Source organism: Nuphar pumila, chromosome 9 (genome assembly GCF_984573655.1).
Source record: "Nuphar pumila chromosome 9, dmNupPumi1.hap1.1, whole genome shotgun sequence".
NCBI classification, from domain to species: domain Eukaryota; kingdom Viridiplantae; phylum Streptophyta; class Magnoliopsida; order Nymphaeales; family Nymphaeaceae; genus Nuphar; species Nuphar pumila.
Genome location: NC_143257.1, coordinates 11,335,571 through 11,352,744, shown reverse-complemented (window position 1 = coordinate 11,352,744; position 17,174 = coordinate 11,335,571). Strand labels below are relative to the sequence as shown.

The 17,174-nt window shown below is 40.8% G+C and overlaps 1 protein-coding gene across 1 annotated transcript; it reads left to right on the top strand.

The window, feature by feature from the left end:
• Window positions 1–1,045: 1,045 nt before the first annotated feature.
• On the top strand, window positions 1,046–2,762 carry LOC149828413 (uncharacterized). The gene is made up of 2 exons (XM_090017045.1): window positions 1,046–1,855; window positions 2,694–2,762. The coding sequence occupies exons 1-2, from the start codon at window positions 1,046–1,048 to the stop codon at window positions 2,760–2,762; spliced, it is 879 nt and encodes a 292-aa protein (XP_089873171.1).
• Window positions 2,763–17,174: the final 14,412 nt, after the last annotated feature.

The following is a 17,174-nucleotide window of genomic DNA, read 5'->3' as shown; positions in this document are numbered from 1 at the left end:
CCGCAAACATGCTGTAGCATCCTGCACCGCAACTGCTGCTGCCGCACCCTCACCACCACTACTACATCCGTGCCGCCGCTGCTGCTGCTGCAGCCACCCCATGATGCCCTGGAATCAGCCCATCCCTAGCCGCATAAGCCATTTTCCTTCACGAGCTTGGTTCCGCGCTCCGTAAGCCTGAAACGATAGAACCCATCCCCTGAGAGTCAGGTTCTATCAACTGGTACAATTAGCCATTAAGATTTTTCATTTCGTTTGTTTTCATATTTTTTGAGGCAGAAGAATGGTGTTCGTGATCTTGCACTGAGCACTAATTGAGTCGTTTAAAATGTCGGTAGGCACTGACCATGGATTAAGTTCCCAAAGGGTGGATATTAAATTTTGACTTCATTTATGAAATATAAGCCCTGGACGACCTCGGCGCATATAATTAATCAATGATCTGATTCTTCTTATTCTGATTTTTTTTTTTGATCGAAAAGCTGGGGTTAGTCTGACCCTTACCTGTACAAAAAGATTACACCTGTTAACAATGGAAACCACTCGGGTAGTTTGTCCTTTCAAAGTGAGAGATTCTTATTTTAAGTTCCTCATAATTTTCATCATTTGAGTATGGTTTTTCCCTCTAGCAACTTAACCAGCTGGTTCAGGGTTTTTTTTATATTTTAAATTCTTTAAATGTATTTTTTTCATCAATTTCTTGTCATTATTATTGTTGATCGAGAATTAATAATTTAAAATAGAGCATTCTTCAGATAATGTCATGCGAGGCGAAGAAGGTAGGAGTAATTCTTAATGTTTTCTTTGTTAGAATAATGCCACCTCCCTCTCTCTGTGGGCCGTCAGGTATGGTCGCTGTAGGCACGATCGCTGCAGCAGGTACAAATATGTCCCTCCCTAGTCCATCAGCCAACTAAGGAGAGCAGTTATTTTACCAAAACCTCCATTAACGCATGGGAAAATGTTCCCGTCTTTTGCCCCCGGCTGTCCCGTGCATGGTTAAGCCTTGCTCCCATGGACATGAGCATGGTGATCCAAGCTATCAATGCCAATGAACAAGAAATTGTGCAAGGCGTGCAACAGCGAGCAAGTCAGGCAACCCGCTTATGTCCCTTTCCTATGGGAAGAGAAGCCGGGGCAGCCCAAGAAAAACTTTAGCATCCAAACACCTTCCGTTGATCCATCTGCACCTCTGGCGAAGCTGGTGATATCAGTTCTTTTTCAATGGGAAGAAAAGCCAGGAAAACCGAGGACTTCCTCCCCACCAAGGCTGGATTCCATTCTTCCTTGCAGCCCTATCACTTCCATAAGAGAAACATCTGCAGAAGGATATGATGAAGATAATGAAAATGATGGTGGTGGTGAAGAAGATGAAGATGATGAGCTGTTTGAATTGGACCTGGAGTCGTTCGCTTTCGATGAAAATGATATCCCCATCAAGAGCTTTTCTGGGTTGACTCCATGTCTGCTTGAGAATTGCATGTCAACCTTGTCGGAAATGTCCCATGCGATCCCGATAGAGCACCTGGAATTGGAAGCGGATTGCCGTAGCTCCAGTGGTTCGGGGAAAGAGACAAGCAGCAGTGATGGCGACAGCTCTTACATTGAATTCATTTTCCCTCTTGCTTCTCCTCACCCTAGTTTTCTACAAAAGGTCTTTGCTGTTGAGGATCATTTCTCCGATGGCTCCAGACAAGGATCAGTAAAGCAAAGATGCTGCAGGGTCAGATGCGTGAAGGTGAAAGGGATGCCTCCTACTCTAGAACATTTGATGTTTATGAATTGCAGGAGAAGACAGTCTAAAACCAATTCGGCTGCCATTCACACCAAGAATAACCACGCTTCTTCTTCACTGGTAAGTTTTCTTTTTTTTATACCAACCACAGGATCAGAGAACTAGCCGCCCTGGCTCTGCCTGCTGTACTTACGATCGCTGCCCTAACTAACATAAAACTCTACTCTTTTGGCTTACCCCTTGCCTTAAAGGAGTCGCAGTTTATAATGAATTAGCTGGATTATGACCTGTGTACCAACCAGAGTTATCGGAAGCTTTTTAGGTAGGTGGGAAGCTTACTTCCTAAAAACTTGCTTTGGAAGCACTATACTCTTTGCTTTTGAAACTTTATGGGAATCTTGATTCCTTCACGCTTCTTTTATGCTTCCTACACACATGGTCTATACTTTCTATATGCTTTTCTCATGTTTATTTTGATGTATTTTCTTTCGTGCTTTCCCTCACTTTTCATATACTTTCTTTAAATTAGTAACCTTGTTAGATTTTAACAAAAATTTAACTTTTTTACTAAAAAATCATGAAATATAATTAAAAATGATCAATTTCATTTTAGTTTTTATTTGTTTCTTGTTTCATTCCTATTCAATTATCATATTGCTTCATTTTTTTTAATATTTTGCTTTTAAATTGATACTTTGCTTCTGCTTTCTATAAATTTTAAAATGCTTCGCTTCTCACCTCCGCTTTCCTCATCGTTTCCTGCTTTCGCTTCTTAGTTTGGCAACCTTAGTACCAACCCACATTTTTCTCCATTTTCATTAATGGGCGTGCATCGGGGTTCATTTAGCAGGAGTATGGTTGCATGAATCTGGTGCTCGTTTAATGAAAAATCTTATCTTTGTGCGAAGGTGAAAAGGGTAGCTCCTACTCTTAGACATTTGATGTTGATGAGTTGCAGGAGAAGAAAGCCCAAAACGAAGTCGGCTTCCAGCCATGGACAGAACCAAGCTTCCTCGCTGGTAATTAATCTTTAAACAATAAAAAATCTTCTTTGGCTTGTTTAATGGAATTATGGTTGCATGAGTTTGGGTGATCATGTAATGAATTTTTTCTTTTTACCTTTCGGTTTTCAAAACTGACGGCCATTTTTTCGTGAAGAAACTGTGGATCGGTTTTGAATTATAAAATGGTGCACCTGCCCTTTGACATGCTGGGCAAAAAGGTGTTGATACTCACGTTCGTGAGGAAACGTGATTGCATGAGTGCCATTCACACGCCGCTTGCTCCTAGTATGGGTCTGTAGCGTGGACCGTTCAATCCCCTTAATTGAATAGTCTTGATTTCCTGTGGGGGCGTTTTGTGGAATGCCACCAACTCTCTCTCTCTCTCTCTCTCTCTCTCTCACGTGCTGCCAAGCATAAAGGTTATAACTAGGGTTGCAAACGGGTCGGGTCTTGGCCAGGTTCTGACCCGATCGAACAGAATATGGATGGATATCAACAAAATATTTTGTTCTGTTTTGAAAACGGATCAGATTTAGAACATAAAATTTTGGGTTCAGTCAGATCTGGGTGGCAACAGGACAGATAATTAAGAACTAGGTTGGACCCGAGCCAAACCGAACGACCCGTTAATTTGGTCGTGTAATGTGAATTGGGAAGTGTCTGTAGGATGCATATAGTTAATGGTTGTGAAACAGACCAAACAAGCATCAGAAATTACAAATGGTTGCTGCTGTGGAAAACCTTTTAGGCTATGTTTGAGAGCCTTGAATCAGCAGTTGTGTTGTGGTTTCCGCCATGCTCTCATATTCTCTTCCTGTTTGGGAGCAGTGGCATTGCTGAAACAATGCGTTGGGACTGATGTTGGCAGGCTCAACACCACATTTCAGCACCTTTCACATGAAAGAATATTTTTGGCAACTCCATCTTTCAACATCGCACATTGGCAAAACGATATTTTGACAACACACTGTGTTTCCATCCCATTGCAAGCCTCCCAAACATAGCCTTAAAGGCAGTGACTTTTATGGAATTTTATGTGTTTCGAGTTTGATCTAGGCTTGAAATCAGATCCACTTCTTTGAAATCAGATTCATACCAATTTTGCCCAAGTCCAGCCCGGATCCAACCTGTTTGCAACCTTAGTTGTAACAACTTTTTTCTCAAAACTTTCTGCCTTTTTTTGTTAACACTACAACAAAGCAGTAGATTAGCGACGACCACATTCCGTCGCTAACATAGTTAGCGACGGATTAGCGACAACGAGGCGACAGTATGCTTACGTCGCGAATATTTCGACGCTAACTGGCGACGGAATTATTCCGTCGCCAGGTCCGTCGCTAATTGCGACGGAATAACGAGCGCTATATTCCGTCGCCAATCCGCCGGTACTAAACGGCGACCACGTCTTGGCGACGGATTTAATTCCGTCGCTATGCCGTCGCTAGATTAATATGAATAGCGACGGATGGTTCCGTCGCTATGCCGTCGCTAGATTAATATGAATAGCGACGGAATCATCCGTCGCTAATCCGTTGCAAACACGAAAAAAAATAAAAAAAATTTTATTTAAAAATTAATTACCGAGAACTGTACAATTTCTATTTCCTGTACAATTTATATTTCCTGTAAATAAAAAACAAACCACACAAAAAAATCATATAACAAGTATCTACAATAATTAATCGTTCCACCTTAAAATTAAGAAGTTTAATTATTTACAATTCAACAATTACATTTAGGAAAAATAAAAAAATAGAACTTCTTCAACACAGTCCTCTAATCATCGCCAAGATTTTGTGTGTCTTCTTGTTCATTGTCTTTATCTGTCCCTTCAGCTCCACTACCCTGATTATCGCTAGCAGCCTACACAAGAAAATAACAGTCAGTATTGATAAACAAAATATAATAAAATAAATTACACACTATATGTGATTCTATCATGTGCTCATGTGTGATCTAAGGCAATAAAAAAACTCTATATGTGATTCTATCATGCTCATATGTGTGCTAAGGCAGTCAAAAAATTGAATATGTGATTATAGCATGTTCATATGTGTTCTAAGGCATCTAAAAAAACTCTATATGTGATTCTACCATGCTCAGATGTGCTTTAAGGCAGGCAAAAAACTATATATGTGATTCGATCATGCTCGTATGTGTGCTAAGGCAGTAAAAAAATTAAATATGTGAATATAGCATGCTCATATGTGCTCTAAGGCAGGCAAAGCCAAAAATTTTATATGTGATTCTATCATAAATGATATATAATATGTTCATATGTGTTCTAAGGCAGTTAAAAAACTCTATATGTTATTATAGCATGCTCATATGTGTGCTAAGGCAGTCAAAAAACTGAATATGTGATTATAATATGCTCATATGTGTTCTTAGGCAGTCAAAAAACTGAATATGTGATTATAGCATGCTCATATGTGTTCTAATGCAATCAAAAAAACTTTATATGTGATTCTATCATGCTCATATGTGCTCTAAGGCAGACAAAAAGTTATATATATATATGTATATATATATATATGTGATTCTATCATGCTCATATGTGTGCTAAGGCAGTAAAAAAATTGAATATGTGATTATAGCATGTTCATATGTGTTCTAAGGCATCTAGAAAAACTCTATATGTGATTCTACCATGCTCAGATGTGCTTTAAGACAGTCAAAAAAACTATATATGTGATTATACCTGAGAGGGACCTGGAATCGAAGATCCCCTATCTTGAACAGCGACCTTGATCTCATTTCGGAGAAAGGGGGCGACGGTGTATTGAAAGTAGTTATTCAGTGATTCATTAATGATCTCGCGTACATCATCACCAGAAAGAATAGTCGGCTGCTTGGAGCTTATGTCGGCGCAAGAAGTCGGTGAGCCGTAACTGGAAGAACCAATAACTGGTGAAGTGTTCATATTACTCCCAAACCCGAACACGCGACCTTTTTTGGGTTCACCTGCTGCAGTCACCCATGCTGTAGGATCAAATGATGGATGCTGAGTAGCGTCTTCGCCATATCGCTCTACCATCTGTTGCTCATATGCCTCCTACAAAATAATGTTTAAAGTATTCATTAATAATTAATGATAACATTATGATAACTTGCATATATATTGCAATGATTATTAATAGAATTAATACATACCGTTGTCGTTCTCGCCTTCTCTGATACGAAGACTCCCGTGGTCTTCCGTTTATGTGTTTCTACAAACACATCCTTATATGGTACACTGCCTCCTTTTTCTGCTTCCTGCGAAGTTGAATGACAAAAGATTTAGTACACAAGTTTGCAACAATACTTATAAAATTAATATTATATATTGATGAATTACCATTTTCTTTAGGTGGCTCCCAAATGTCTTAGATCCACCTGTGTGTAGATGGGCTTCGGGCATCTTCGATCGATTTTGTGAAGCCTTCGCAGAGCGATTTTTAAATGCATCTCCCGCCCACTTATCGCACATTTCATCCCAGTAATCTCTCCTGATAGTAATAGGACCATGGACCTTCCATAGTAATGGATCATCTACTACGTCAGATGCTTTTTTTGCTGCAGTCTTCATAGTGTGCAGCATGTCTGCAAATCGATTGGCAGCCACCTTCTGCCACACCTTCCTTGCATCATTTTCTTCCACCGTAGTTGCAAAGCGATTCGAAGCCTACAAATATTTTCAGAAAGTTAGTAGACATTGCTTAAATAAATTAAATATGAAACACATTAACTATGAGGAACAACTGTATACCATGAATGAGGACCACAATCTGTCTAACACCTCCTTTGGGTACTCTTTCCATTGAGCAACTGGTCCTGGTAGATGTTGAAGAAGTGAACTCCTAATCTCCCGTACTACTTCTTGTGGCTCAAACCTCGTGCTGCACATGAATTGTTACACAGTAAATATCAATATAAAATATTTAAAAGATATGCAATAATTGAAAACAAAATACTTACGGTCGATTATCGATATACACTATTCGAATGAGTCTTCTTGTGCCAGCCTGAGAAGACCCTGTTTCCTGTGTTGGCTGTTGACTTGTGCGATCAACTGGTGTAGGTGGGTCGTGTACAGGCGCAACATCATCTGTAAAAAAATACATTAGAAATTCTCAGAATGTGCATTTGAACTAATCAAGCATCTAATTAGTTATATGATATACCTATCACAGGAGCCCGTGAAGATGAAGGTTGAGCCTGGCTACTACTGGATGAGCGACCACTATAACCTCCACGAACCATATTCTAACAAATAACATATGTCATACAATACATTCAAATAATTCACATCAAGTATTACAATGCATTCAAGTCATTCATATCAAGCATTGCAATGCATTCAAATAATTCAAATCATTGACATCAAGTATTGCACTAATTCAAATCATTCGTTAATTTCATAAATTATAATACATTCAGATAATTGAAATCATTCACATCAAGTATTACAATGCATTCGAATCATTCGTATCAAGTATTACAATACATTCAAATAAAATTTGTAATCATTCACACCAAGTATTGCAATACAACTCACATCAAGTATTACAATGCATTTAAATAGAGGTTTGTAGTATAAGATTTTGCTCACTAGCTTGAGAATTCTTCCTCGTCACTAGTTTGACTTTCTTCTTCTTCTTCTTCATTGTTTGCCCATCCACTTGGTACATCATTTGGATCACATTCCTCTATGAATGTTTCATCAGCCAATAGAGATATGACATGCATATCATGCGCAACATCGTGACCATAAGCAAAGTCACAGACATCATCTGATTGATAGTAATCACTGTCTTCAGCTAACTCATCTTCCTGTAACTGATCATACTCGGGGTATAGTTTGGATTTCACCTTGCAAACTGCCCACCATTCATTTCTATCTGACTTTTTTATACTCGGATATGAAGTATAATAAACTTGTTGAGCTTGCGAGGCTAATATGAATGGTTCATATGTTCCAAACCTGGATTTATGATTCACCTCCACAATGCCTAAAGCTTTGTCGAGTCTTGTTGCAGTTGGATCAAACCAATGACACTTGAATATCGTAACCCTGTTATTCATGCCTAAGTAAGTCAACTCCATTATTTCCTCTATAACACCGTAGTAATCATGTTCATTTTCACCGTAGCTGCTACCCTTGACACACACGCCACTATTTATCGTTGATTTGTTTATACCGTAGTCTTTTGTATGGAATCGATAACCATTTACGATATACCCGTTGTAGCATTGCACAACTTTGGTCGGACCATTTTCTAAATCACATATTCCTTGATCTTTAACATCACCATTGCGAACCTACGCACAAACATAAACAATGATTGTGATCACGATCAATTAAGTAACTTAGTGTTGTTTATAAGTACAAAATTTATGTTAGCTTCTTTACCAACTGTTTCAACCACTCCACAAACTTAGTTTCACGTTCTTTTTGTACTTCTGCATCAGTGAGATGTGAAACTTTGTTTCGCAACTCCAGATCAAATCGTCTGCAAACCACAAATACTTATATTACCGAGTCATGTATCCACATATAGAACATAAAAGGATTTATAATTGAGTTGCATATACATATACTTACTCGATGTATGGGTCGATCGCTGAGCAATAAAAAAGAATATAGATGTGTGCTGCATCTTGCTCTCGATCTGTCAATAGCCTTGATCGGAACTACCAAATGCATGCCCAAGTGGTTGAAATATCGACAGCTTGTCAGCTACAGTTACTTGTTCTCCATCATCGTTACGGGGCGGGCATGTGTAACGTGTTGGAATATGAGGTTCGAAGTACATAGATGAGAAATTTGAAATCTCTTCTAAAGTGTACGCCTCACAAATAGAGCCTTCTACTCTTGCTTTATTACGAACCTTTTTTTTTAGGTCGAACATGCATCTGACAAGAATATACATTTCAAATTTTAAATATCTGTCATTAAAGAGACAAATATAAAAAAACATATACCTTTCAAATGGGTACATCCATCGATATTGCACAGGGCCACCAACCCTTAGTTCATATGGCAGATGTATGATCAAATGTTCCATAACATCGAAAAATGCTGGCAGAAATATCTTTTCTAACAGACAAACAGTGGTGATGACAGAGTCCTCGAGATTCTTTACATCTGATAAAATGACCTCCGATGCGCACAATGTTCTGAAAAATCTGCTCAACTCAGACAATACCCCCCATATAGGTTTGTCTAACATATCATGGAATGCTAGGGGTATCAATCGTTGCATAAAGATATGACAATCATGGCTCTTCAACCCATATAACTGTCCATCGTCAATCTTCACAGCCCGAGCAATGTTAGAGACATATCCATCTGGAAATCTCAGTTGTCTCAACCATTGACATACATGTTTTATTTGATCAGGTCCGAGCACGTACTTCGCCTTTGGTTTCAGTACTTTGCCATTATACTCTTTGAGTTCCAATTCTGGTCTTTTACATATTAATTTTAAATCCATACGGGCCTTCGGATTATCCTTCGTTTTTCCTTTAATATTCATTACTGTATTGAACACATTATCAAACACATTTTTCTCTACATGCATCACATCCAAATTATGTCGTATCAATAAGGTCGGCCAATACGGTAGTTCCCAAAAAATAGATTTTTTCGTCCAATTGTGTTCCTTCCCAAATCCACGGAAGGGTGTAGGACTGCGGGCATCTGTTAATACATCTGGAAAGTATCGCAATCTTCTTAAAATCTCTATGCCAGACAATCTTGAGGATGGACCTTCCGTTTCAGTTGTGCCTGCTGTAAATGCATTCTTTTGACGTCGGAACAGATTATCGCTGGGTAGAAATCGACGATGGCAATCAAACCAGCAAGGCTTCCTTCCATGCCTCAATCTAAAAGCTTTGGAATCCTCCATGCAGTACGGACAAGCCAACCTCCCATGTGTGCTCCAACCAGATAACATACCATATGCAGGGAAGTCACTGATTGTCCATAGAACAGCGGCCTTCATGTTGAAATTTTGTTTTTTGTGGGCATCATACGTGGTAACACTGTCATCCCACAGTACTTTTAATTCATCAATCAGTGGCCTTAGATATACATCAAGATTTTGGCCAGGTGAGGTCGGACCAGGGATCAACAGAGACAAGAAAAGATTTGGACGTTTCATACACAAGCTTGGTGAAAGGTTGTATGGAGTTACAAATACTGGCCAGCATGAGTATGGAGTTGATCTACCCCCAAATGGATTAAATCCATCTGTACATAGACCGAGTCTAACATTTCGCACTTCCATTGCGAAGTTCTGATGAGTACAATCAAAGTGCTTCTAAGCTTCAGCGTCAACATGATGCGTGATCTTGTTTTCATCGTGTCAAACTTTATTTGCATGCCATCTCATGTGTTTAGCTGTCTTTGAAGACATATACAATCGCTGCAATCTAGGAGTGATAGGAAAGTAGCGGAGCGACTTGTATGAAACTTCCTTTGATCTCGTTCTACCATTGCCTCTTGTCTTTGGCTTGAACCGAGGATGCCCACATGACGGGCATGATATGTCGTTTTCCTGCTCCTTGAAATACAACATGCAGTGATTTGGACAAGCATCAATCTTTTTGTAACCCATACCTAGAGCGTTGACCATAGCTTTCGCACGATAGAAATTTTGTGGCAATTTCTCATCTTTAGGCAACATACTCTTCACAATCATGTACAAACGGTCAAAACATGATTGACTCAAATTATACTCGGACTTCAAATTCATTAGTTGAAGAACTGCAGACAAGATAGTGTGACTCTCACAACCGTTCCAAAGTGGCTCATCAGCATCTTTAAGTAAATCATAAAATCTACTAGCTGCATCGTTTGGTGATTCTTCATCTACGGCAGTTCTTACATCACTAGAACTCATAGCAGAACCCAGTTCTGTTCCTGCAGCATCAAATATCAAATTCGTATATGGATTATCGTGCACCACATTCACCCGTGCATCAAAATCGTTTCTAAATTCTTCTCCATGAAACGTCCAGTTCTGATAATCACTCACAAAACCCTTCCTGTATAGGTGATGTCTAACGCCATGAGGTTCTACAAATCGATTATTCTTACAAATCTTGCAGGGACACCTAATCCGACCTGTGGGATCTACCGTACTGACACTCGCTGTTGCAAATTCAATAAAACTATCGACACCATCCATATATTCATGCGATAACTCATTGTCCACTATCCTACGGTACATCCATTCACGGTTTGCAGTCATTCTGTCGTATGATGTTACGAATAGTAACCTAACGAATTAAGAAAAAAACAATCAGAATGCTACGATGAAGAAAATATCAAATTTATCATGCAATATACTATGTCAAACAATAACAAGAATTTTGATGCATGCATTGATAACTTAATATTTTCATGTGCAAACTATTAATGACACGATACAATCATTTGAAGCATGCTTTTATTATAAAATTTCACATGGAAGTCAAAATCAAATTGAAAGTAACTACATGCAAGCATGGATACAATTACATCAAACATTGCAATACATCATAATCATTCATATCAAATAAATGGCAAACATGTACCTGCAGCAAACACACTTCAATATCTCACTAACTACTACCATGCTTAGCATGGACTCCGTACTCCAAAAATAAGAGCACTTCCATATTCCTACATTAAAATCATGCTCACCATGATCTCCGAACTCCAACAAAGCAGTCCTAGATATCAACAACTAAGTGAGTGTGTGAACAATAAAGTGTTGCATTCAATAAATTAAATAACATGTGATACGTTTGCATCACTTACTCACCACGGGTATTTACCCGATTTGCATTGTTTTTGTCATTTACTTACCATAGGTGGCCGAGCACGAGTTGGTTCTGTTGAAAAATCTGCACAAAAACAAAACAAATTAAGTAACAAACTAACTAATCATGAAACAAGATGAAACACTAACTAAAAAAATTAAAACAAATTAAAACAACTCTAACTAATTGAAAGAAGAGAAAAGAAAAATAGTATATATGTTAAGCCAAATCTAACTAGAAGATGCTAATTTAACAAACCAGCTATAACATGTTGAACCAGTCGACTAACATAAAGTCAGACAATTTCTAATCTGAACTACTTAGCAAAGGAATAGTAAATCAATCAATTAGTTTACTAGAAAAGATGTGAACTCCGTTTAACCACCACTATCATAAAGAATTCAAATAGCCCTAATCTAACTAACTGATTGTGAGAACATTAAATACCAATCTATCTAAGAAAAATATAATTATAAAAGACTAATAGATTGAAATACTCTAACTAACCAGATTTCAAGAAAACAAATTGAAGTAAAACTAACTACCAGTAGATATTAACAAACTAACAAATTGATAAAAATTTATGAACTACTCTAACTAGATGCCGGAACTGCCTTTCCGGCAGGGAAGGGGGTTAAACCCCCTGCCGGAAAGGCAGTTCCGGCATGGGGGGTTGACCCTCTGCCGTGCCTTTACGGCAAGGGGGGTCGACCCCTTGCGTTTCCGGCAGGGGGTCGACCCCCCATGCCTTTCCGGCAGGGGGTCGACCCCCCCCTGCCGGAAACGCAGGGGTTCGACCCCCCCCTACCGGAAACGCAGGGGGTCGACCCCCCCTGCCGGAAAGCACGGCAGGGGGTTAAACCCCCTGCCTTTCCGGCAGGGAAGGGGGTTAAACCCCCTGCCGGAAAGGCAGTTCCGGCATGGGGGGTTGACCCCCTGCCGTGCCTTTACGGCAGGGGGTTTAACCCCCTACGTTTCCGGCAGGGGGGGTCGACCCCCTGCGTTTCCGGCAGGGGGTCGACCCCCCATGCCTTTCCGGCAGGGGGTCGACCCCCCCTGCCGGAAACGCAGGGGGTCGACCCCCCATGCCTTTTCGGCAGGGGGTCGACCCCCCCTGCCGGAAAGCACGGCAGGGGGTTAAACCCCCTGCGTTTTCGGCAGGGAAGGGGCGTACAACGTGAAGAAGAAGAAGAAGAAGAAGAAGAAGATTACCTGCGCGTCGCCGGACGGTGGCGGGAGGTTGACGGGGAGCGGCAGCTGGCGAGCGCCGGCTGGCGAGCGGTGGACGGGGAGCGGCGGCTGGCGAGCGACGGCGGCCGGACGGTGGCGAGAGCCGACGGGCGGCGGGAGGGAGCAATACAGCGAAACAGGGAAAAGAGAAAGAGGGATGGGATTAGGGATTTACGCGACATTTAGCGACGACTTTGCGATGGAATGTTTCCGTCGCTAAACCAAAATACCAAAAAAGCGACGGAATATATTCTGTCGCTACGCCGTCGCTAATTAGCGACGGATTAGCGACGACAGAGTTCCCTCTCTAAATCCATCGCTAAAATGATGTTCTTGTAATAAAAAGTAGCGACAAAAACATGCAGTCGCGAATCCGTCGCTAAGTAGCGACAGATTAACGATAAAAGTCGTTTCCTCGCTAATCCGTCGCGAATTAGCGACAGATTCTATCTCTAGCTAATCTGTCGCTAAGTAGCGACGGAAAAAATCCGTCGCTAATTTCCGTCGCTAATTAACAATTTTCTTGTAGTGTAAGTTCCAAAGTACTGCCTAATACATTAGACATAGTAGAGCTTGCCCATTAGTGGCATGCTTTTCATTCACGTTAGTAGGAGCTAATTACTTGTGATTTTGTTTTCATCATAAATTTTATTAGTCGTTCAACAATCTTTTACAATTTCTTTTGGCCCCCTCCACAGCCTTTCCTAGTAACTAACTATTTACTGGTGGACTTAGAAGAAGAACAGAGAGGTGTGCTGTGCATTTGGAGCCGGATCTGGGAAACAGCGAAAGAAGACGAGTAAAGTACCTTAGATTGGAGGCAGAAGCAGACGAGTAAACAACTCTTGGTTTAAAGACGAGTGAACAACCCAAAGGTTGGAGGCAGAAGAAGACGAGTAAACAGCCCTTGTTTCGAAACTCTATATGTATAGTTTTTTACCCGTTGTATTTTATGTTGAAAGTTTCCCCCTTTATGCCCCAGTTTATCATGCACCTGAATAGGAAGAACTGAGAAAAGGACCCATACTTCAGTTACAATTTTTTTTAGTTCCAGCTGAAGTTCATCAAGAACAGTGTAGAGGATAAAAACCATGGAGAGAAAAAGAATGGCAATAATAGGAAAAAAAATTATCGTCACCTTTCTTTTATCTACCAAATCTACAGCTTTCAGAAACCTTTTGAATCTGTCCCACGACCACTGGTAAATCATCATCAGTTAACATAGTAAAACAGCAATGAAACTAAACCATCCAGGTTCAATATAGTGACATTTAGCTGATCTTCCATACATCTAAGAGCTTCTCCCATGGCTCGAGCTCCTCTTTTTCAATATAAATACTTATCAATCGGCTCATTTTAGCCCAACAGAAGGACCCCCCAGAGCTCTTGGTGCACTCAACGACCAACTCCTTCAATCCAGCTGCAAATGCCGCTGCACTTTCTCCCAAGCCTCTCACAATTCACCTTGAAGTACCTGTGAAAAACACTGGAGTCTGAAAGCATGGCATTGACCCAGCGCTGGGTTGCGCAGAAACATAAGAGAACCTAGCTAACCTTGTTGCGCAGGCAAACAGCTTAACACATTATCATTGATCTGCTCTCCCCAATTGGCAATCTCTTCGATGCTTAGATACTCATCTGACTCCATATCAAACTCATCAGAGACTAGATGTATGGTTTGCAGCACGAACTGATTGAATTCTCGCTCCAGAGGAGGAATGTACCAATTCTTTGCCAGTTCTCCACTATATGTCCCTATCTTTTTTTTTTTCGAAAGAATAATAATATTAAAGCAGCAAAAGGCAAGCAAACAAAAACGATGAGATATCATTTGGTTGCTAGAACAGTACAGCTAAGAAAGAAGCAAATGAAAGCTTCCCAAAGTAAAGACAGGAAAAACGCGCAAACAGAAACAGAGATACATAACAAGCGAGGGACAGGCTGGAGCTAAGTAATCGCACGATGACAGCCAATCCAATCTAGCTGGGTACCGGGTCCTTATTGCCCTGTCCGTATCCGACCAATGCAACGCTTTGAACAATGCTGCAGAGCTAGGCCGAGTATCCCTGAAAATCATATTGTTCCTGTCTTGCCAAATAAGCTTCCATGCAGAGAGGATCCAGACTCTCCAGATAAACTTCCAACGATTTCCAGCTGAGTTGAGGTGCGCCTCAATCAGCATCTCCCTGGGGAAGGAGAAGCTTTTCCAGTCTAGTTTGAAGTCCCCCATGCTTGGTCCAGCAAACTTCACATAAAAGCAGAGCCCCAAAGGAGATGGGAAATAGACTTCTTCACAACATAGGTAGAGAACAACTACTTGCCAAGTGAAAACCACAATGCTTAAACTTCAATTCCGTAGTTACCTTTCCAAGCAAGATTTGGCACCCCATGAGAGAACCCTTGAAAGGGAGACCCCCTCCCCATAATGCCTTGCTTGGGAGCCAATGCATTGAGTGTGGCCCCAAAGCACGGTAGAACAACGAGGAGGTGAAGTCACCCTCACCTGATAAAATGCACCAGGCATCATCTTCACGTGCCTCATTTGGATGGTGCTCTAGCATACTTAAAAGCAACGACCATTGTTGAAGAACAGGTTCCGTTGGTTCCCGTCTCAATATAATGTCCCAAGAACCACTGTGTGCCGACCATACCTTATTAATATTCAAGAATTTATACCTCTCACTGCTTCGTAAAGGGCATGAATTTATACCTACCATCTCCCCCACCAAGGATCCTGCCAAAAAAAAGTGGAGGTACCATCACCAACCTCCACGCGAATAACCTGACAAAAGGCATCAAGAACTGTGGCCCAACCTTTCAAACACCCGAACCCTTTTTCCATTTGTGATTATCCGATCAACTCCAAGGCCAACCAACGAGTCATATTTCTCATAAGAAATGACCGCATTCTGGCCATCTTTTTTGCAAGTTCTCCAGTCATTTGGCAAAGAAGTGATATATTAAATAAATGGAGATCTTGAATCCCCAAACCTCCCGATCGAGAGGGCAAGCGATTATAGGCTAGCTTGCCAAGGCAATGGTTCTACCTTTGGCCTTACTCATCCAAATAAAGTGTTGAAGGATGGCGATCAAGCGCTTTTCAACATTTTTTGGCAACCTGAAAATTTGCTAAAAGTGCAGCACTATAAGTAATATATTAAATATGACCATATTGATACAACCCAACCTTGAGAGAATGTGGGCAGAGCATGCCTGGACCTTCTCTCTAACCCGGTCCTTCACCCCACTCCAATGCATCTCTCGTGACACTCCCAAGTGCAAGGGCAGACCCAAATACTTCATTCATAAGGACCCAACTCGACAGTTAAAAAAAATCTGAAGCTATGGTTTGCAAATCACTAGATGGGTCATTTAACACCAACACTTGTCTTTTGCCCTCATTCATGCAAAGCCCGGATATCTCAGCAAAGCATCTAAGAACCACCCATAGAGAGCACATGTTTTGTTCCATTGCCACCCCAAATATCAACAAATCATCAGCAAAAATGAGGTGTGAAACCCAAACGCTTTGTGAAACCTTGCATCCCTGGAATAAACCAAGGCCCTCCATAGAAGAGATCATGACAGAATGGACCTACATCGCAATAATAAAGAGCAGGGGCAAGAGTGGGTGCCCTTTACCACAACCCCCTTGATGCCTTAAAGAAGTCCTTGTTGGCGAAACCCTGTAAAATCAACATGGACAGGAAGCGTACCTGAATTCGCCATAGTTCGTGTAGGTAATTTGGCGTTCTCCACAGCCGGTCGATGCCCCACAATGAGCCCAGGCCTTAGGTCGACGGTGAGCAGGATCCTTTCCGCAATGTTCGAATGCGGAACAATATTTTGGTATGGAAATGCTACGAACACTCATCATCTTCGCAGCCTCCTAACCCTTTATATAATGGGGGAATAAGGCAGTTACGTGAATGTGGTCTCTCCACATTCACGTAACTCCCACCCACTAACCCCATTATTTGGCCACTAATGTGACCCACTAATGGTTGTCAAACCGGGTCACACTGTGGGTTGGACCCTTAACCCAAAATGTCCAACATTCTCCCACTTGACCCATTGAAACCAAAAGTGTACTAAATCGAGGTATATACCGTTATCTCAATTTAATTCTTCATGTGGGTTCACATGCCACCCTTTATCACAAGGATGAATCGTATGAGTCAAGGATATGAACACTCCTTTATGAAATGTCATATTTCCTTGTACTACGCTACAATTCACCTTCACTGTTTAGGCATGTAAAGAAATTACCTTTATGAATAGGTTGATCTCTCACCTATTCTATTGGTCCTTTAATATTGTTATTTTGCTATTCTCTCTAACCCATATGAGAGATTCTTTATGCAAAATCAACAATAACACAAAACCTTAGAGAATCAAAATATAAACACAAA